The following is a 23664-nucleotide window of genomic DNA, read 5'->3' as shown; positions in this document are numbered from 1 at the left end:
AAGGTTAAGCTTGTTAAGTTGTTTTGAAGAATTATCTTCAGTGAACTTGTCAGAAATTGGAGCTTTAGATGTATTTTCAGAAAATTCCCTGGAACTGATGCTTTGCATAATCATCATCTCCCTAATACTTTCTCTTCACGATCCAAATGGATATAAAGCTTGGTGGAATTATATACAGTTTTTCAATGTGGACAATATGGCCATGTTACAGTATTCAAGAGACAAACTTTCCTTTCCACATATAAATAACCACCATTTGGTTAACAATAATATAGACTTATTATTTTGTTTCCATCTATGATCTGTATAACGCCCGCTAATATTATGTCACCAAAGAATTGTGTTCAGGCGAGCTAGACATGAACAAAAAACAGACCAGATGATTAAAAAATTCAAACAAAAGCTGTCACTGAGAAGGAAGCTTTGACATAAAATCTGCAATATATGCCAAAATGCCGGTAATATACGCCCGACCGCCTTTAATAATATCATTCATAAAATTTCATTTATTCCATTAGAAGTGAGGGAGAAATAGTCTAACAAATTTTACTAAAACAGGATGTTAGAATTTTGTGCAGCGGAGCCGGCGATATGCACAACTAGGGATGGTAATGATCTTTTCTGTGAAGTTTCATTGAAATCCGACCAGCAGTTTAACCTGTGAAAGCCGGACAAGATTTTTCTAATCATAGCTCTGGCGGCCATTAGGAGAAAAAAGAACAAAAACTTAAAGACAAAGTATTAAAATTTTAATAAAGAATACTAATACATCTTAACACTTGATGGTCCTCTATCGATGACTGGCTTCAGAAGAACTCAACAATTGAACATGTGTATATTGTCTCCAAGTAAAATATTGTGTACACTAAATGAGAAAACAATGGACGGAACTACAAAAAATGGAGTCTCAACACTTTAACAACTTAACACTTTGTGGCCCCAAGTAAAATATTGTATGTACGCTAAATGAGAAATATTGATAGACCAAATACAATGGAATTTAACACTTTTCAGCTTGAATTTTGAATTTTAAAACAATCTTAAACATCAATAGATGCATGGATGTTCATACTCTATGTTCATGAATACGATTGCAGACATTTATATAAAATACTAAAATTGAAACAAAACGACATTCGTATTTAAATAGACTGAGAAAATTTTGAAATATGAGGTTGAAAATTGTGTTATTTCCTTGACTTTCTAGCGCTGTTTATGGTACCTTTTGGATGGTTTTACATCAAACTATATTTTGTAGAGGTTAGTGTATGGAAGAATATTAACGCCAAAATCACATCTTGCTTTCATACGTTACATATCGTGCTTTCTAACTTGTACATCTTGCAACCAGACTTGTACATCTTGCATTCTGACTTGTACATCATGCATTCTGACTTGTGCATCTTGCATTCTGACTTTACATGTTGCTTTCTTACATGTACATTATGCTTTCTGCTGTGTGCGTCTTACTTAATTGTATGTTGATATCGTTATTTAACGATCAATTATTATTCATTTGTTGATCTGGTATATTAATTCAATAACTTAACTATTTGGGTCTACGAGCTTGAATGACGAATGTCATAAGGTAGAATGACGCATAGCCGAAAGCCGAATGTAGCAAGCATAATACGACGCGACATCTGGTGTAATAATATGTGACACCCAAATTATGCTAACAGATGGCGCTACAGTTCTATTCTCGGTAAAGTCCGTATTGCGGTTCGGATTCAGTTTACCAAATTACGTCCCTTTGTTTTAAAATTTCCATTCCACTATGGAGGAAATAATTAAGGTAAACATATATTCAAAACGATTTGCAAGATGTAAAAGTCAGAATGCAAGATGTACAAGTTAGAAAGCACGATCTAACGTAAGAAAGCAAGATGTAATGTCAATCGGAACACCTCGGGCGACTTCAAGGACGGAGATTGCCGGGTTGTTACGATTGATGTAATGTTATATAAAGCAAATGACCAATCACTTCATCTTGAAAAAAATCTTAGTAAAACTAGCTATCAAAATGCAATTCCTTTAATATTGTCTTCATAAACTTCGCCATCATTTTAATTTACAAATGATTGGCAAAGAAAATGGAAAAACAAAGAAAGTAAAATATGTTGTACAATGTTAACTTTTATTATGATGGATATCCTTTAGAAATAGTTAACAAATTTTCATATCTAGGTATTGTTTTTACAACTGGTGGTTCTTTTTTGTGAGACTCATAAAACTTTATCCCTCGGTCAAGCACAGAAAGCGATTTTTAGGTTAAGAAAGTATCTGTACAAAATACACTAATACTAGTATTTCAATTGAACACACTTTAGAATTATTTGATAAATTAGTTAAAACCGATTCTTTTGTACGGTTCGGAGGTATAGGGTTTCACTAAAGCTCCACAAATAGAAAGAATTCATACTCTATTTTGTAAATCTATTCTTTATGTTAATTAAAACCTCTACTCAGAATGATTTTATTTATGGTGAACTTGGTAGAACGGATCTTTATTCACAGCGTATTTTTTTAGAATAATTAAATATTGGTTAAAAGTTACAAGTAGTATAGAACGAAAATATAATCAAATTGATTTACTTGCAAATTTGTTAAGTGATATAGATAAAAAAAACCAGGGTTATAAACTGGGCATCTCAAGTCATAGACCTTTTTAGGAAATTTAGGATTTTTCGAAGTTTGGCTAGCTCAGGGTGTTGGTAACCAAACATTGTTTTTATCTAAGCTAAAACAAAGAATTTCAAGATGTTTTTATTCAAGAATGGACAAGTCGTATAAATTTATCATCAAGAGCAAGATTTTATAGAGTATTTGCAAAATTTGAATACAGCTTTTATCTAAAAAATGTTAATATAAGTAAATACTTGACAGCTTTAACCAGATTTTAAAGACTGTCAGCTCATCATTTAAAGTGTTGAAACTGGCAGATGGGGTAACATTTCCTTAAGCGACAGATTATGTAGCGCATGTCAAAAATTAGAGGACGAATTTTCACCTATTGTTTGAATGTAAATTGTATAATTATATTAGGAAGCGATATATCAACCAAAATATTACATAATAAACCCAAATATGTATAAAATTGCAGAACTGTTTAACTCTCATTCAGTACAAATTGTAAGAAATTTAGCAATGTTTGTCTATAAAGCTTTCGAGATTAGAAAAGAATCTACATTGCAATCTTAGAGAGTAATAAATATTTATATACTGTATGATTCTTAAGTTCCTTTCTGAACTTTCATATGTTCCTCTTTACATGTAAAAACATTTTCCTATTTTCAAACTTTATTTGATACCTTTAAATGTTCGATATGTTGTATCATGTTTCGTTATTCTTTTTTTTTCTTGTTCTTTTCATAGTATTTTTATTATCCTCTTGTTAAACAATTTTTATTATAGCAAAAACTAAAGGTAAAACAAATTTTGATTATCGTTTACGTTATAATTGACATGGTTATTTCCCTTGTATGCGTCATACTCGTCTTGTACTTTCGTTTTCGATACAAGGCAATTCGTCAAATACTAAAATGCATATTTGTATATGTGTCTAAATCTGACATATTCATATCTGACATAAAAACATGTCATGCTTTAGAGTTTTAGTAGTAAAATAATGGTCTTTGTAATTTCATTTTCGATACAAGGCATTATGTTACATATATATATATATATATTTATGTATACATTTGTAGGATGTTAGTAATACCAAACATTATAAATATTTATATATGAGCATATTATGATAAAAAAGTAAACATGTTTAGTAAAAAGAACACATACAGAACAAGGTAACAAACCAAATAATCAAAGAGATAAATATGTAAATGAATTAAAATGTAAATGACATAATATAGTTTTTGATAATATATGAATGTAAAATATGTTGAAAAGTCAGTAATATTATTATTCAATGTCCGTCATTGTATTGTAATTAATGTATTGTGTAAGGACCATTGTGTAATGTATTGTACTGATGAGAATGTTGTAATTTTATTTGTGTCAGGTCAAGGGCTTATTAGCCTAAACCAGACTATTGTTGTTTACATGTGGATTTTGAAATAAAATTCTTCTTCTTCTTCTTCTTCATCTATTTGCCACTATCTGTGACTATTAATTTCATTAGACCTTTGGAAAGTAATAAACCAATCAATTATGCAGTTTAAACATTGAAGTCATTCAAGCATATTGATAGATAAAGATCTCTTCCAAGCCCCCAGGCAGGAGATTAACAACTGGATAACAGCAATAAATGTTTTGATAAGGGAGTACACTACAGCCAATAAAGTTTCAAACTGACAAAAATATATTCCAGCCCAGCTGGTAAACAATATTCTTAGGGCCAAGCTGGGGGGGGGGGGGGGCTGCAGCCCTGAAGCCCGGGCCTGAATCCGCCACTGAATTGTCTATAGAAACATCCAATGTGACACTTTCAAAGACATGTTTACAAACCAATGCACACTTTTTTTATTGTAATTTTTTAAAGAAGATACATGCATCTAAGCAGTTCCCTTGCAAACTTAGGCGATTAATTTTGCTATCAAGTTTTCAATAAAAGAAATTTGAAATACGCACTGACTAGAGAGGGTTAAAAGGTATTTCCATATTATAACAAAATAAGGTTTAAAAGGTAGAACAAGCAAGTTGTTGTGGAAATAAATATATGTCTATGATTGGTCGTTCATTCAATTTTGTAATCTATACCTTATAAAATTAAATGTTAAAAAATCAGCTTGACTGTCTATCAGCCGTCTGTCTTCTTTATTGTTTTTTTGTCCTGATTTTCACTCAAAAGGATATCAATAAAAACTTCATGGACAGATGGGTTTTTTATTGAGAAAGTAACATAACTTTGTCCAGGGTCTTTCAAATTGAACAGGTCTATTTGAAAGACCGTACCTGCTTTGTCTTTAGTTTTTTGCAACTTTATAATTTTTTCAAACTTAATTAAAGATACCCGGAGAATAGTTCGCAGAATTTTCATATACAGGAGGAGTAAAACATTTGTTCAAAATTATAATTAATATAGATTAATCAAAAGACGAAAAAATATAGATTTTTTTATACATGTATTCAATTGGATCGATAGATCCCGTTTTAAGCTACAGTTTAGTGTTCAATGTGCAATAAATTAATGCTGAATTTTACATATGTTTAACGATCGTTAACGGTTTATGTTAAGTCATGTAAAATAAAGCTTGTTCTAGATAGGGATAAAAAGTAGAACATACAATGCGTATAAAACTAGTTCTTTTACTACGATATACGTGCCAACTAGCTATCTTTACGACATATCAGATATAATTTCTTGAATTCAAATACATTCGGTTATTCGAAGAGAAAAAAAATTCATCATCCTTGTAATAAACAAATTGTTTTTCAAATCATCGAAAACTGACAAGTTGTCATTCCTTGAATGTGATTTTCTTGTGTTTACGACATAATCAGTTGCAAACATAAACAAACATGGCGGTTGCAGAAACAGCTTCCGTTGCTGATGAGGATTGTGTCTTCGTCAGTGGCAGTATCATACAGAGCCGCAAATATTGCTAGAAAATTCTGTCGAAAGGTGATTTAGGAATTGTTGAAAAGGCAAGTTTTTAATCATTAACCACTGTTTTTAACGTTATAAAATAATCTTTGTTGCAGTTTTTTTCATGAATGAACTTGTTGATGAAAAATAAATTGAAATTTATTTAAGAGCTCGATAAATTTACGCTGATTATGTAAAAGAATGCATGTTAATTTAAAGAGTTTCACTCACTGATTTTCAATTCAAGTGAAATTTTATTTATGTGTTGATACTACATTCTGGATCAAATACACAGGGGAGCTAACTCTCATTGTAAAATGTCCTACATTTTAGCCTTGATTATTTTATCAAATTCTAACTTAGTAAAATTTATATGCTCATAAAAAGGCATACTTTAACTAATATAATATGAAATTAGGCAAAGCCTATGGACGGGGAAGTCGTTAAAAATTCCTTTCATTCTTTCCGTTTTAAAGGTGTCATTCGGTATTACATGTACCGCTTCCGGTTTCATTCGGAACACTCGGCGATTATCATTTATCCGAAAAGTGGAGATTTGTTCCGTTATCGGAATACCCCGCCATTTATCATTGAGTTACATTGTAAATGGCGGCGCCCGACTAGAACTGACACTGAAAATTTCTTTGATAGGTATAGAATTTTATATATTTTTTTAATTGTTTTTTATGTGATTTTCTTTTAAATATACACGTGTAGTCTATAGCCGGGCAAGCCAAAGCCCGGACCCGCTTCGCGGGCCCGGTCTTTGACTTCCCCGTATAATATGAAAATAGGTGCTACCTATGGCACGGAAAACACTTATGAATTATGATTTTAGCATAACATATTTAGTGTACATGTAAACGAAGGTATTTTGTACCATATAAACAAAACAAATAAATTGGTGGTGTTCAACCTTTTATCGGAGCGCTTGGAATATTCCGAAAATCCCCGAACGTAAAGGGGGACCTCTGCGCGTGCATCGGCGCTTGGAAAATCCCGTCCGCCATTTTTTGTTAATCTCTAATCTAACGTTATTTTTAATGTGCTTATTTTTTAAAAAGGATATGTTAAAGTAACTATTTATATTTATAATCGTTACTATATTCTTATCAATGAAATGCAGGTTTATATTTCTGATTTGTACATCATTCTTTCACCGAAAGTGTTACTTAGTATGTCTGCTAGCAATAGTCTGAATTATGTAGACGCTCATTAAAAGCGCTCTGATATCTATATTTAGCTCAAAAAGGATTCCAAAATGGCGGCGCCCAGTTAACTAAGGATTTTTTTCACAGCTATTAGGTATAGGATATATTTTTTTGAAATTTTGCATTTTAGTTTGAAATTTGATTTCATTTGAACTGATACGCGTCATACATGGTATCTAAGAGCGCTATAGCCTTGCGGGGCCTTTGGCCCCGCTCGTACTTTCCGCGTAATATGAAATAAGGCAAACTGGCAAAGCCTATGAACGGGAAGACGTTAAAAATATTGTAATTTTTTTCTGTTTTCGGTATTTCATGCACCACTTCCATTTTCACACGGAACACTCAACGTTTATTATCTTTTCTGAAAAGTTGAGATTGTTTTCCCTTATCTGAATACACTTCTTTTATCATTGAATTACATTGTAAATGGCACTGCTTACTAGAAGTGACACTGAAAATTTAATTGATAGGTTCTAGATATTTTTTTAATGTTTTTTTATTTGATTTTCTTTTAAATATACACGTTTGTCTATAGCCGCGGCAACCAAAGCACGGGGCCCGCTTGCCGCCCGGATTTTGACTTTCCCCGTTAAAGGTTCTTCATACCCACATTGCATCACTGGGCATATTCAACCCAATTAGGTGTATGGTGCGTTGATAATTGGTACACCCCAATAACCTCTAAAACCATGTTTAAAGTGGCAAGTATTTTTCATTTAAAATGTTTTAATAATTGGGTTTATGCTTTTAATTAAAAATTACCTGCATTTCCCTACCAAAAAAAATTATACAAAAGGTATGCAACTTGCTGCTCATTTTTCAGCACTCATTCTTAATATTAAACTCCATAACTCCAACATACCTTAATATGAACTCACATAACTCCAACATTTTTTTCACCTAATTTTCATTCCTTGGTACCAAATGGACTTAGGGAAACTTGATTACTCTTAAAGGGAAAATAAAAGCATGTCATTTATAACATTTTACAAGTTATAAAGGGAAGATATTGTAAACCTCGAAGTTACCCCAAAAAAGTGTTAATCAACAAGCCTAAGTTCAAAATTACCAGATTAAAGGCAGTTTATTCGAAAAAAATTTTTTTTTGATTGTATATAAATATGAATCAAATTATATTATTATTTGTAATAAGGGGTCAATCAAAATTATTACAACCAGGGTTCTCATAGGACTTTAAAATTTGGAGGTTCCCATGGACCCCAAACCCTTGAAAAAGTTTTGGAGTCCAAAGCCGTTATGTCGCAAGCTTAATATGTTTCAGATTAGTCATTCTCATGGCTCACAATGCATTGCTGATCTATTTTGTTCTTCAAGAGACTTCCAAAGTTTTTTAGTTATTCAAAAAAAACTCTGAACAACATAAGTTAATTTATTGTTTTGTTGTTAATATTTTTTATTGAAAAACTTTTTCATTATAATGCATCAAAACAATGGAAATCTTTTTTTTTTTCCCCCCTTTCATATTTCAAAAAAACCTTTTTATTACCCAAATCAAAATTTTTTTATTTAAAAAAATCCCCTATAAAAAAAAAAGTTTTTATTTGTTAAAAAAAAAAAGTAAAAGGTTTTTGCCCGGTTTAGCGGAAAGAAAAAGGGAAAATTTTTTTAAGTTTTACACAGTGTGTAAGAGTTTTTCCCGATCGCCCAATTTTTTTAGCAATTTTTAAAAGGGGGAAAATTTAAAAACGATATTTAAAAGGTTTAAAGTTGATTAAAAAAATAAAGGAACAATTCATTCGCATTTTTTGGGGTTGGAAAACCCAGAATTTTTTCGAAATTTTAGGGTTTCTAATCGCCGATGTTCGGGTTTAATTTTTCTAAATTTAAAAAAAAGCGGTTTTTGGTATTTCGGTTTTTTGTCCCCGGGGATTTCGGCACCAAAATTTTTAAATTTTTTAATCTCTTATAGAAAATTTTTCCAAGGGAAGAACTAAAAGCAAAATTGTGCCTAGAAATGCCGAAAAAATTTGACAATCCATTTCAAAAAATTACACTCATTTATTATTTGAAAAACAGTCTTTAAACTGCGGGGTTGTAAGTGTCCGATAAATTTTATTTTCCTTTGTTCGGTAAAAATTTGCTAATTTCCAATCAACGTTGATCAAAAATTAAAAATTATCACCTCGTGTTTATTCTGGTAATTACATGACTGTTACAGCGCCGTGTCACTAAATTTGCGTGATGATGATGGCCCCAGTTTTCCCCGCCGATCAAAAATTTTTTCGAGATCATTTCAAATTTCACTTTGATAACTAAACCTTGAATCGTTACCAACACTTTAATAAAGGGGAAGTAAATGGCAACAACATCCTACGTACAAAGCCTTTTTTTCACCCCCCATCTACCATTCGCATTCTCTTTACCTATAACCTTTTGTTTTTGTTTTAAAAATTAGCCCTCCATTTTTACCCCTTAAAAAAAAATTTTGCATGTTTACTTTTTAAAAATTTTTTAGTTATTATTTACGTTTAAAAAAAAATTGATTTTCGGGTTTTTGACTTTTTGAGCGTAATCGTTCCCAAATTTTTATTTCACATTGTTTTAAAAAGAAAATTACATATGTCCTGCGTGTGGGTTTCGAGAAAAAAGAAACCAAAACCTTTAAATGTAATACTAGCTTTTTTTATTATTTTAAATATGTTTTAGAAATTTAAAATTTATTAATACAAAAACATTTTTGGCTTCCCGTATTAAAAACTGGAAGCAAAATTTTCTATATATTTTTTCGCTAGTATGTTAATTAATGCTTTTTTGAGCCTATTTATACTTTAATTCATGTTTATTACTCCATTAATGTCATTTTGTACCATGGGAATGAAGGAATAAAATGTTTTTTTGACTTGACTTGACTTGGGAAAAAGCGTTATCGTTAAATTTTGGGGCTAAATTCGCTTTTCACGGGTCCATGTGCATAGGACGCCCTTACCAAAATAGACTGAAAACGCGCTGACGCATTTGTGTATTTGTGGTTTCAAATGTAAACCAATCGAATGTTTATGGGCCCCCCATGGAAAAATTTAAAGGGCATACGTGGGAATCCTTGCTTCTGAAATATTGCGTCCAGCTGTAAAAACATGCATACCCGGACGGCCGAAAAAGCCTCCCCGAGACCCTGTACAACTATAACAAACCTTTTTTGATATGAAGATTAAGGTAGGAGGGTTGTAGAGTAGGTGTTGAGGGGGGGGTAGTGACCAATTTCAACCCCACCGAAACACCTATGATTTTCAGACATTTTTCATTAAATTTCTGATACCAACAGAATTTTTAGAAATGTAAGGCTTCCAAAGCTTTAAACCAAAGGTGTTCAGCACATTTGTCTTGGGGCAATAATGATCAAATTATTCATTAAAATAATCTTTTTCCCTTTGTCATCATAAATAAAAATCACTATCCAACCACCATTTACTGTACCATAATAAAGATAAGTCAGTAGAAAAAAATTTCTGTTTTTTGTTATTTCACATTTTTATTTTAAATGTGTCATTTTGTATTTCATGCACTGCTTCATTTTCAATGGAAAACCCTAGACAAAATTATTTCTAAGAGAAAAAGTTTCTGATTGTTCAGTTTATGGAAATACTCATCATTTATCATTGATTTACATTAAAAATTTATTAAATTGAATTAAAAAAACAGTGTTCGAAATTAGCAAGTAGTCCGATTAGCCCCTGACTACTATTATTTTTCTCCTCGGGCTACCCAAACTTTTTTTCACCAGGGGGGGAAAAAAAAAGCCGACCAGGCTTACTGTATTTTCAAGGCAAAAATAAGAACTGGTATTGAATAAATGAATCATCTAGTGAAATCGTCTTTTGGGCTAGTGAATATTCCCAATCTGTTTCTAGTTCCGACCAGCCTAGTCGATTCAAATCCTAATTTACTTACACTGCTAAAAATGGCATTTTAATAGAATGACAACTGAAAATTAAACTGATAGGTATTAGAAAGTGTGTGCTATTTTTATTTGCTTTTTTTTTATATTTCCTTTTATATATGCCTAATGGTAGTTTTAGGTCCGGACAAGCCAATAGCCCTGGCCCTTTGCGGACCTGGTTTTGACCCCCCCTTTTTAAAATTTTATATTAACCAAAAAGGAATATTATTAGCATTCAGTTGTTCTTTAATAAAAGTGCTCGAATCCTTTTTGTTAATTTTTTTGTGACCCCCAAAATTGACATTGAAAATTTAATACATCATTATAAGCATCTATAGGGATGAAAATAATGAAAGCTTTATTCGGGCTTTTGCTGCCCTGGTCCTTAAACCCACATATTTTCTGTGTTTTATCAATTTTCCCTCAACACTCCCCCTTAAATTCCTGGGAATCTGCCCTGCGATTCACAAACAGGGTTAAATTTAAACACTCTTGACTATAGAAAAAATGAAAAGTGTTCTACAATGTACTTTAACAAGTGCAATATGATGTAACTACAATGTAAAGAAATATATTTACTTCATTTATTTTTCAGGGTGGTAAAAATGACCTACAGACAGAGGCAGATAGATCAGCACAGAGATGTATTGTAGCTTCATTACACAAACAATTCCCTAAAATTGCTATATATGGTGAAGAGGTATGTAGTTCAGTATTTTATAAAACCTTAATTAAAGGTAAGGGCAATTCAAAGCATTCTAGCTTGTCCTTGATGTTGTGTCTCCGGAACATTGATATAAAATATCAAGACATAACTACAAAACCATTCTTGTAATTGTTTCCAACATCTATACAGTTCAGACTCTATTTTTCATGACCTGTTTAATATTGAAATATTCACCATGCATATGCTGTTATTGAAAGTTATATAGTGACATTTATAATATAAAACAAAAAGGGGGCATTGTTTTCACCAGTATTGTTAAAACACCTTTCTTGAAACAACAAAGTAAGAGTTAACAATACTTCTGAATTCTAAAGACATGTTTTTGGGGTAAACATCTTTAGATATGTTGTATGTGGGTAATTGGGTATACTGAGGAGGAATGCATTTATAGTATAGGACATTTGTTTGTCTGAATTAGCAATTAATTGTTCTACTTTGACAATGATATTAAAAAATACATGTGTATTCTTTTAGTAAAAAATATTCTTTTTATTGTTTTCTGTTCATTTAACCTAACATACACAAAATAATAGCAACAAATTACACTTCAAGTGAAATAAATGTCAAACTAAATTGCCACAAGTTATTTTATTTATTGGTGTTTGTTTTATATAAACTTGTTAATTGTAATTATATAAAGTATGAAGGACTCACAGGTCAACCACTGATTTTAAACTTGTTAAATAAGTTAGATAAAAATCAAACCTAGTTTTTAACCTGTTACGATGTTGTATTCAATACATGATCGTTCTAGTTTATCAACACTTAATTAACTAAAGTTCATAATATGTTACAAATTTTTTTTTTTCATCTGTTTATATTGTTGTCTTTTGTCTGCTTGTTTTTTCTTCACATTTTTATCTGTTAAAAGTGGCATGTCCCAAGATTCTTGTTAATTTTGAAATTTTTTTTAAACGTATAATGTTGTGAAGTGAACAAAGAAAGTTATTTACACATTGCAAACAGCACTAACAATCCTTGTAAATTTCCGAAAAGATGTCAAGTTATTCAAAAGCAGGGTTCCCTCTGGGTACTTTTAAAGTAGCCCTTGCTGTAAGTCATGCAGTAGAAATATGTTGATAAATACTGCAAAAACAAATATTTATTGCACATACAATGTTAATTATTACTTTTCTTAAAATCTTAGTACATATTTCTCAAGTTTGATTTTCTTGAAATATTTTGGCTCATATGGAATCATGCAGTTTTACTGAGTGATAAACTATATTTGTTTATGTAACTATATTATTTTGAAATGTTAGATAACCTGATACCCTGTTAAAGATTTTTTTATTTATGCTTAATCGTCAGGTTTGTTTCTTTCTGTAGAGCACAGAGCACCATTTATGATAACAGAATATATGTTATATTAAACATTTTCTTGGTTTATATGTAGGCCAAAATAATTATGCCCCCACTTCAAAGAAGAGGGGGTATATTGCTTTGCATTTGTCTGTCTGTCGGTCCGTAGACCAAATGGTTTCCAAGTGATAACTAAAGAACCCTTAAGCCTAGGAACTTCAAACTTGGTATGGTGATTGGTCATGACCAGTAGATGACCCCTATTGATTTTGGGGTCAAAGGTCAAGGACACATTGACCTTGTAGGTAAAAACGGTTTCCGATCAATAACTTAAGAACGCTTAGGCCTAGGAACTTCAAACATGGTATTATGATTAGTCATGACCAGCATTTGAACCCTATTGATTTTGGGGTCAAGGTCACATTTACTTGAAGTTAAAAATGGTTTCCACTCTAGTTACCTAAAGGACGCTTAGGCCTAGGAACTTCAAACTTGGTATGATGATTGGTCTTGACCAGTAGATGACCCCTATTGATTTTGGGTCAAAGGTCAAGTTCACATTGGCCTTGTAAGTAAAAACGGTTTCTGATCAATAACTAAAGAACGCTTAGGTCTAGGAAACTTCAAACTTTATATGATGATTGGTCAATGACATTAGATGACCCCTATTTGATTTTGGATGTCAAAAGTCAAGGTCACATGACCTTGTAAGTAAAAAACGGTTTCCGATCAATTAACTAAAGGACGCTTAGGCCTAGGAATTCAAACTTTATATGATGATTGGTCGATGACCAGTAGATGACCCCTATTGATTTTGGGGTCAAGGGGTCCGTGTCAAAATTGACTTTGTACTTTTAGATGGTTTCTGACCAATAACTAAACAACTCAAGTTGCCTTGGTTGATATTTTTATATTAAACTAAAAATGCTTTTGTATACACATTTGAAAGGTCTTATGTAATATAACAACTTGGCTGTCATTAATGAGGCCTACATGATTCATAAAATTTATGCATATTTTATTTGGTAAGATTTGTAATAACTTAAATTGCTGCACACAACCTATGGGGTCACAATAATTATTACCTTGTGACTAGTCATGACCAGTAGATAACCCTTAATAATTTTTTGTTCACTGGGTCAGAAGTCATGCATAATAACCTGATCACATGACTAATTGGCTGTCCATAGGGGGGATACATGTTTTACAAACATATCTTATTTACTATAAATTATTATTACCCTTGAATCATGAGACTATATGTGGCACTCACAAATTTGTGATAAAACAAAAAGAGAACATATGTAGTGTTAAATATTCTTATAGCACATATATGATGTATGATTTTTCCATTGTAGGAATTAGCTCCAACAACCAAAATTCCAGACAACTTTTTTGAGCTAGGATTTGATGAAGAAGTACTGAAACATGAATGTCCGAAGAATTTACAAAATATCAAAAATGAAGATGTAAATATCATAACAATTCTAGACAACGTTTGTTGTATTCATGTTAATTATAGAATGTATCAATGGTTTATATATATCTGTGATTCTTTTCAGTTAATACTCCATAGTCTGCTGTATAATGTATATCTTAAATAATAATATGATTTATGATAAGAAAGGTGAAATATTTTTATAAAACATATACATGTAATGCACACTAAAAAGCAATATTTACTATATAGCATATACACATGTATGTGTTCTTAGAAATGTAACAATTTAGATTTAAATTGAATCATATTTATTAAAAAGATGATGCTCTTTTTTTTTCAAATAATCATCTCTAAGTTTTTAAACAAAGAATTCAGTTTGGCATAATCCTATCCTATAGTAAGCATTAAGGACTTGGAATAATTTCAATCAAAAAAGGTATCCAGCTAGCTTATATAAAGCAATAGTAATTCTAATTAAGTGCCTGCTTTGCCCTAAATTATGCTTAAATGGACATCTAAGGTCTTTTTTCACCAGAAAAGCTTGAAAGTTGCCATTTGATGTTATCAATGATAGTGCAACTAAAATTCCAAAAATCAACAAAAAAAATGTATTGTTTAAACCAATGTGTTATATTCTTATTTTGCAGATAGTTATTTGGGTAGACCCATTAGATGGAACTAAAGAATTTACAGAGGGTTTGTTTCTTAAAATTATGTATAGATGTGCCAGTTTGTCAGCTTATTTTAGTTTTATAATTCAACTTTTGTAAGGTTATATACATGATTATACAATACACAATCATGTGAAATCAAAGAAAGGAAAAGAAGTTTGTAACATAATATGTGATAACTACTGAAGGGTTTGTGCCTTTTTTTGGGACAATTTTATGCATTCATAATAATAAAGCAGTAATTTACTGGGTAAAACATCTAAATAACAAGCCTTTGTACCTTTTCAGACAATTTTATGTATTCATATAGGTAAGCATTATTATACTCAATGTAACACCCTTAGTGACAACTTCGAATAGTCGAGGGTTACTGTCCTCCAACAGTTCTTGTTAATGGTTACGGCACTTGTCTAAATATAGATCATCAACAGTGATTTTATTGCATATTTACACACATTTTCACTCCTTCTGTGTTCAAAAGGGAAAAATGCGGGTAGTGTTAGATTAAACATGAATATATAATAGTATTGTAGAATATGTAATAAACATGAAAATATCAGTAAAACTATTGTAATTGTAGGTTTCCTGGATCATGTGACAGTTTTGATAGGTATTGCTATACGTGGTGTGGCAACTGCTGGCATAATTAACCAACCCTTCCATAACTATGAAGAATTACCTAAATATGGCAAATCTAGGTGTATCTGGGGAATACTTGGTCTAGGTGAGTAGTTATTCTTCAACAGTCAAACCTGTTTTAAAGACCTGTGAGAGAGTCATTCATTGAACATTTGTGAGACTTTGTCTTAAACTTAAAAATGAAATATATATGATCTATAATACCGGTGGTCTCTGTGACTTAATTGTAAAAGTTGTTAACTTATGGTCATTTGTACCTTTTATCTGTAGATTTGATCCTATTTTATTAAGGTATCGAATTCCTTGATTTCAAGAAAATACCAAAAAAATATGATAAAGACAGCTTTTGGAGGTTCAGTGATTTGTCTTGTCTATGCTTGAAAAATGGAAAACAGAGATAAAGCTGGATAATTGTCATAGAATCTTATAGTTGATGTTGGTGACTTTCTAAATATATTGCAGTATCTAATAAATATTTTGTATTGGTTCATATAGATATATATAACAATTATGTATTAAATTTTGCAAAGTGTTAAAACTATTATAGACTATAAGAATCTTAGTATTCTTACACTGGCTGTCGGTACAGACCGGAATATCTAGCTTGAGGGTATTACTGTATAGGCGGTAAAAAAGCTCTGCTGAGTTTCCGCTTAACATTTACCGAGAGCTAGATATTCCAGTCTGTACTGACAGCTGGTGTTTGATTCTTTTTCTTGCATATAACATATCAATTATTTTCAGAACAGAAATTATGAAAACTGATGTTCTCATTACACACTTTTTCTTACAAACCACAACTTCATTCATAACAGTAAAATGACATCATCCTAAGAACGCAATTCATTCATAAAAGGCACGCGGGAATGACGTCATTTAAAGCATGTGACTTGTCTGACATGGTAGTGTAAGTCAGGTTATTCTAGCACTGGTGTAAATGGTAGATAATCCTGTCTGATATGCAAGAAAAAGTTATATATGGCAATCTATAATTGTCCAGTGAAAATTTGAAATTCAGTCAGCCAGGAAACATTGTCTTTTCAGATCCAGTTTTTAGCTCGACTATTCGCAGAATAATCGAGCTAATGCAGTCACCCATTTGTCGGCGTCGGCGTCCCTGTGGTTAAGTTTTTGTATGTAAGCTGGTATCTCCATACCTACTGAAGGGAATGGATTGAAACTTCACACACTTGTTCTCTGTGATTATCTAAGATGATTGGCACAAGTCCCATAACTCTGAATTGTTTTATTTCATAATTATGCCCCTTTTTCGACTTAGAAAATCTTGGTTAAGTTTTTTGTATGTAAGCTGGTATCTCCATAACTACTGAAGGGAATGGATTGAAACTTCACACACTTGTTCTCTGTGATTATCTAAGATGATTGGCACAAGTTCCCATAACTCTGATTTGCTTTTTTTCATAATTATGCCCCTTTTTTGACTTAGAAATTCTTGGTTAAGTTTTTGTATGTAAGCTTGGGTATCTCCATAAAACTACTGAAGGGAATGGATTTTGAAACTTCACACACTTGTTCTCTGTGATTATCTAAGATGATTGGCACACAAGTCCCATAACTCTGCGTTTGCTTTTTTTCATAATTATGCCCCTTTTTCGACTTAGAAATTCTAGTTAAGTTTGTGTATGTAAGCTGTTATCTCCATAACTACTGAAGGGCAATTGATTGAAACTTCACACACTTTTCTCTGTGTTTATCTAAGACGATTTGGCACAAGTACCATAACTCTGATTTGCTCTTTTACATAATTATGCCCCTTTTTCGACTTAAGAAATTCTTGGTTAAGTTTTTGCGGTAAGCTGGTATCTCCATAACTACTGAAGGGAATGGATTGAAACTTCACACACTTGTTCTCTGTGATTATCTAAGATAATTGGCACAAGTCCCATAACTCTAAAATTTGCTTTTTTACATAATTATGCCCCTTTTTGACTTAGAAAATTCTTGGTTAAGTTTTTGCATGTAAGCTGGTATCTCCATAACTACTGAAGGTAATGGATTGAAAACTTCACACACTTGTTCTCTCTGATTATCTTAGATGATTGGCACAAGTCCCATAACTCGGATTTGCTTTTTAACATAATTATGCCCCTTTTTCGACTTAGAAAATCTTGGTTAAGTTTTTGTATGTAAGCTTGTATCTCCATAACTACTGAAGGGAATGTACCTTTTCGGACAATTTTATGTATTCATATAGGTAAGCATTATTATACTCAATGAAATACCCTTGTGACAAATTTTCGAATAGTCGAGCTTTACTGTCCTCCGACAGTTCTTGTTGTATTAACAAGTTCTGTTGTTGTACTAGTAACAAAACCATTGAAGGGCTTGACCCATCGACCTCTGGGCAGATGCCAGAGATAACCACTGTCACTGCTTCCCTTAAGGTAGACCATGGGTAATGGGCACCATAAGGAACTGTAAAAATGACAACATAGGACAGTTATATGTCTTTCAAGGTCACCTATATGCAAAATTTAAATAAAATTTACCGTGTGGTTTATGAGTTATGGATATATTTCTATAACTAAGACTTTGCCATTAGAAGGGCTTATTTTCAGAAATGAGGAAACTCTAAATAATCTGTAATATCATCATTATAAAAAATATTTTTCTATTGCCCATGGTTAAGAAACAAATAATAACATTCAGGTAACAAATTACACAAGCAAAATATTTGTTTTTAAACAAAATAATCTTAATATGTATAAAAAAGTTACCCTACCCCACCCACTTTAAACACTAATTTTACCATTTCCCTATCTAAAATGCCTTATTTAAAATATTCAAAAATTTGCTATAATGGGGGGGGGGGCTGTTTTCAAAGTTTGCCTAAATTTTCTTAAAGGTTTATTGATTGATCATGCGAAATATAAAATACTTTAACCGTGTAGTTTTTATTTAAATATCTGGTATCATATTTACTATAAATTTTGGCATTATTTAGCAAATAAATACCTACAATAATTATATAATTTAAACCAAAGAGATCAGAGAGATACATAAATAATGTTAAAAAGAAAAAAAGAAAGAAAGAAAAAAGTTGCCCCTTCTGGGGTTTGAACCCACGCTCCTCAATTTCAATGTAGTTTGCAAGCGTTTCTAGCCAATTTGAATACTCTTCAAAGTGGAGGTAATGCATTACCCATAGTCTACCTTTATACAGAAATAAAAGTTAACATTGCTAAATGTAAGCTTTAATAATTTACAGGATCATTTGGTTTTGAACGTAATGAGAATTTAGAAGGTAGAATAATAACAACAACTAGATCTCATTCGGACTACACAATTACAAAGACTGTGCAGGCTTGCGATCCCACAGAGGTACTCAGAGTGGGCGGGGCCGGGCATAAGGTTTGTTTACATTATCCTTTCAAGGGAAGCAGCACCAAACCCATTCTTATATAATATACACTGAAAATAGATCTTGATTTGTTTGTGGATTTTACCACAAAAAATGATAAGATATTGTGCCACTAAGATAGGGTTTATTGATTTAAAGAAATTATAATCACTCATTTGATTTTATTAAGTTTTTCAGGTAATGCAATGATGTACAATATGTTGTACATTGTATAGGATTTTGCCTGACTTTGACTGATATGGATAGTAATTAGACTCACTTTTGTTTGGCGTTTCTACTTTAGTAATGCTGCATACACAGAAGTCATTTTCTTCCTAAATTCTCAACACAAGCTTCATGAATTTCATGTTTGACATTACTATAATAGTGAACAGTCATGCTTTCAATATTTTTCATATTTCAATATTTATGACTTATATTATTGTTTCATATATATCATCTATTACTAATGTATGTAGTTTGTCCCTGTGGATGTTTATTAAGTAGATACTTTATTTCAGGTATTGTTATTGATAGAGAAGAAAGCACATGCTTATGTTTTTGCCAGTATCCACTGTAAGAAATGGGATACTTGTGCACCAGAAGCCATTCTACATTCATTAGGTGGTAAATTAACAGATTTACACGGAAAACCTATACCATACCATGCTAATGTTGTTCACAAAAACACAGGAGGTGTGTTAGCCACTGTAGAGAATCATGATTGGTATGTTAATAGAATAAAGGAAAATGTAGACCCAGAGACACTCGCAAAGTTTGAGTCAGTGAAACCTGCCCCGCCTACACTTGAGACCACCCTGTCACAACAGCGACTGAATGTAAATCCCGGAGATAAAGATAAAGGCAATTCTGATCAGTCTCAGGTAACAGAGTTAATTAATGAAACAACCGAGACTACATACCTCTAAACTTGGGGCCATTATTTTGTATATACTTAGCTGATTATTAATCAAATGTTTCTAGATCTGCTTTTTTGTATTTCCTATTATCATCATCATTATACACACCAGTAAAACTCCAGTATTCATTGATTCATTAAAGAAGAACACTCTTTAATTTACATCTTTATCAACTACTATTCTCATTAGGCAGCTATTAATTAATGTGATCAAACATTGCTAACTAACATGTCTTAAATGACACCATTATTTAATAATTATTGAAAGTCATTTTTGATGCATAGTCCTCAGACCTTTAAGTCATCAGAAATTTGAATAATCTTCATATTATACTAAGGTTCTTTATATATTTCTAGTTTATCCTAAGTGTTGAAATAAAAACAATCCATGGACAGAAATATTTCTCAATGCTTTTAAAATTCATGATGTATATAATTAATGTGATAATTATAGCCTTAAGTCAAATATCTATAGGCAAGCCAGCCAATATGTAGTATGGACCAGATTCAAATTTCTATACAGTTAACTGCTCATTTATAGTGTATTTGTTTTTAACTTTCAACCATTTGGAATCAAAAGCCTTTGCCTCTTATTTAGAATCAGATCAACATGCACATTTGTACTTTAGATTTTCATCTTGAAATCCCCAAAGTTGATAATGGACATTTCCCAAGACAGAAGCTGGACAAAACCATTAAAAAATCTAGTCAGTTAAGGGTTAAACCTCTAAATATTACTGTTCACTGCACTAATTTTAAAGCAGGACAATTTCATTTTACAAGTAAGCAAGAAATGGCTGATAGAAGGTGTATGGTAATAGATGAGAGAATTTATACTATTTTCTTTGCTTCTTACTCCATTTTCTTATTATTTATAAATTTTAGAATCAGTGCAGAACTTGCTTTCTTCTTGCATGCTGTCTTTACAAAACAGAGATGCTCTTCTGCTCTAATTCTCTAGATAATCATTTAGCTTATCTAATCTTGGTGAGCCACCATGATAGCTGCATGCCTGTACCATTTATATACATGTGTATTGGGTTATAGCACCGCCCTCAACATAATGTAGGTCTACAATCAGCAATAATCTAAAGTAATGATAGATACAATGTTCACCATCAGAGTACTGGTTTACAGAAATGTCCTATTTTAGACATGTTGAAATGATTTCCAAGTTACTTGAACATTATACTGGACTTACTAGACCTAGACCTGTCTCCTTAATATTTTAATAACTTGCCAATGTTATAAGCTACTACTTACATAATTATTATATATTTTTTTCTTTCATTTGTTTAGCACATGTAATACCTGTATTTGAGGCAGACCCAATATCACCATGTCAATCTGCAGTTATGATCATGTCCTTTTACATATATGCTTTATCATCTTAACATATGTATAATAAAATAATATATATTCACTTAAATGTTGTCTGTGGAATCCTGTTATAGTTATTATATGTTGGGTTCCTTTTACATAGATATTAATTCTTTATTACACTTTGAAAAACACATTTTGATAAAAGAAAACCTTGGTTTAAGACTATCATTCTTTTAAATTAGCTCCAAATGTGGTAACAAATTAAAAAAATTGCTATAGGCTAGGTAGGAATTATAGGAACTATTTCAATTATTCCCCACTATTTTGGCTCAAATATTATTAACTTTCTACTGATCTTAATTTTTTTTATCAAATTACTATTTAAATTTTACTGAGTTCAATGCCAAAGGACCAGTGAGCATATTTTCTGATAGGAAATGAAAAACTGGAAAAGCTTTATTAGTATAAAAATAAATATATACGACAACCTAGTGAAACATTTATAACTTTAAGATTCTATGAATATATGTGATGTATATCCGCACTTTTATAGCATTGCGATATTGCTGTGTACCTTCCACTGTAATATAACATGTGTTGTTGATGGATTTGATGTGACTTACACACGTGTCTATGTCATTTTGTAGGAGCGCCACTGATCTGCTTCGCTAGTACGAGACATATTCATGGCCTACAGGATCATCACCGCCATTATATAGTCATCTTTATAATTTATCATATAAGTTCAAGAGATAGTCATTATTATATTATTGTAATCTGTAACAACTCAACCTCTCTGGTTCAAGTTATATAACTTTTTCATCAAAAAGCAATAGAAAATGGAAGTTTAGTACATGTATTATATTATTTATGTAAATCAATGTAAAAGGGTATGTTATAATAAGTTGGAATCATGTTAAAAATTATATTCATAGTTTAAACTCTAAAGCGACTTGAGTTTTAAAGATAATTTTTTTTATATAAGTTATTCATCGCATTATTATATCGAAGGTTGACCGCAAAACTACAGTAACTTATATGAAATACAGAAGGACTTACAACTGTACTGCATTCAACCCTCAATATGTATTGTATGTAACATTGATCAGAAAGGTTGTGCTAATACAGATTTTTATTAAACTATTGCTGTTTATATGCTCAAACAAACCTCTATAGTAATAATTTAACAGTGCAAATATTGTTCAGTACATTTCTGTATGAGTTTCACAGAATGTGATGTGTGTTCTCACAGCAATAAATATGTTTCAGTGTTTCTAATAACCTTCTGAGCACTAAGTATGTTAGTGTTTAACTCTTCAGTATAGAGTGACATTCCTGCATGTCCTATTCTATTTATACTTCTGTTTTAGTGTTTTATTTTTATAGATACATGTATATTAAACTAAAATTGGCTCATAAAGTGATAAGTTGCTACCAGTCCTTAGGTCCTATTCAGTGGATTTTTATAAGGGAACTCAACTGGGTTTTTTGATATGACAGGATTGGAAATAATTTTTCTTGATAAATGTTCCGTTTAATATAGGTGTAGAACAATATTTTTTTTGCAAAATTTTAGATTATTTGCTCACTCCATTTTTTTTTCCAGAATAATCATTCTAATTGTAAAAAATGACACAAAATTAAAAAATGTTGCAATGCTTTTCTCTCAAATCAGGCTTAGGATAGGACTAAAATTTGATATTCTTTTTTTTTTACATAGTATATTTTTAAAATTCTTTTGTATATCTTTCTGTTTTATGTGCCCAAGCTGATTTATGTAAGAATTCAACTTTCATGTTAGTAGGGTTTTGAAACTCTGTGGAGTTCCTTTAAGGATGGTCTAAATCTTGTGTTAACTTGAGGCTAAAATATTTTCTATAAACAAGAGTGACACTAAACTGTCATAAGATACATTCCTCACCCTCCTCCCTTGATGACAATCTAATGCACATTGTTTTACACCCTAAGTCACCTAAGTAACAAAGTGAATATGCAAATGTTGAACTTCCAGATTCATAGTGCCATATTTCAATGAAAAGCATTTGCCGAAAATTAAGTCATATTTTGAAATGCAATGTCTGTAATATACTATGATGAATTTCAATAAAGTTTAAACCATTGTAAGAAAACCTGCATTTCAATGCTAATGTTTTCTTGTGGATTTACAATTTAAATAGGGAATTAAAAAAGAATTTAAGTTGACAAGGAAGCTGGAAACAAATAATTTAAGATATTGCATCTCAGTATCATTAATTTATTATGAAGTTTGAAAATTACTTCTAATGGGAGCATACAATTTCTGTTCATGAATTCTTAAGTGATTTTTATTATGGATTGAAAAATTTCATGTAGAAGAAATAAAGAAAATGTAAAGTACAACTAGAAATGTTATGTAGCTTACCATAGGCTCTTGTTATTTACATAGACCTTCAAGGAGATATTTACTAGTATGGCAATTTTTTTTTCTTTTACATGAGTTCTGTATAACGGAAGACATCATTTTTAATGCATAATTTTGTTTGCTAATCAAAATTGCAAACCAATGAGAGATTAGTATTTTAAAACTTGCCGAAATATTATCATAAAAAAAAGTTATATAATTATATCAAAACAGAAAAATCCCTTTT

The 23664-nt window shown here is 31.3% G+C and overlaps 1 protein-coding gene across 1 annotated transcript; it reads left to right on the top strand.

Annotated features, from left to right (window-relative positions):
* The first annotated feature begins 1777 nt into the window (after positions 1–1777).
* LOC132733135 (3'(2'),5'-bisphosphate nucleotidase 1-like) lies at positions 1778–23649 on the top strand. The gene is given in 10 exon segments (XM_060719748.1): positions 1778–1795; positions 5492–5564; positions 5567–5604; positions 11250–11354; positions 14042–14152; positions 14772–14820; positions 15376–15519; positions 18664–18806; positions 19317–19679; positions 21685–23649. Coding segments are annotated over 10 exon segments (1056 nt in total). The 3' UTR covers positions 21697–23649.
* Positions 23650–23664: the final 15 nt, after the last annotated feature.

Source organism: Ruditapes philippinarum, unplaced genomic scaffold (genome assembly GCF_026571515.1).
Source record: "Ruditapes philippinarum isolate M1 unplaced genomic scaffold, ASM2657151v2 ctg7601_1_1_1_1, whole genome shotgun sequence".
Lineage (NCBI taxonomy): Eukaryota > Metazoa > Mollusca > Bivalvia > Venerida > Veneridae > Ruditapes > Ruditapes philippinarum.
This window is presented reverse-complemented; position numbering and strand designations above follow the sequence as displayed.